This window comes from Penaeus monodon, chromosome 27 (assembly GCF_015228065.2).
Source record: "Penaeus monodon isolate SGIC_2016 chromosome 27, NSTDA_Pmon_1, whole genome shotgun sequence".
NCBI classification, from domain to species: Eukaryota; Metazoa; Arthropoda; class Malacostraca; order Decapoda; family Penaeidae; genus Penaeus; species Penaeus monodon.
In genome coordinates, this window is record NC_051412.1 from 19,783,275 (window position 1) to 19,783,562 (window position 288).

The 288-nt window shown below is 38.9% G+C and overlaps 1 protein-coding gene across 1 annotated transcript in view; it reads left to right on the plus strand.

Moving 5' to 3' along the window:
• Positions 1–288, plus strand: part of LOC119590665 (nuclear speckle splicing regulatory protein 1-like) — a gene marked incomplete in the record, with an annotated part of 9,885 nt that overhangs the window by 5,683 nt on the left and 3,914 nt on the right. The window contains 1 exon segment of the mRNA XM_037939345.1: positions 134–275. Coding sequence (XP_037795273.1) covers positions 134–275 — 142 coding nt within the window.

The following is a 288-nucleotide window of genomic DNA, read 5'->3' on the forward strand; positions in this document are numbered from 1 at the left end:
GGTGGAGTTGACTTCCTGTTGGAGCCCAAGATTATTTTGAAGTTGTCATTTCCAAATGTAACATTCTCATTTCTTTTTTTCTATTTTACCTCTCTGTATATGTTCATACCCACATATTTTATGATACTTTCAGATACGGATTAATCCTGCCATCGAAGAATAAAGCACAAACTCAGGCTCTCAATGTCCGGAAATTGAATCCCTTACTCGACTCAGATGATGAGCTCGAGCAAGATGAAGAGTCTCCACTGAATTGGGTTGAGGCTTCTCTAAAGGTAATGTCAGCAA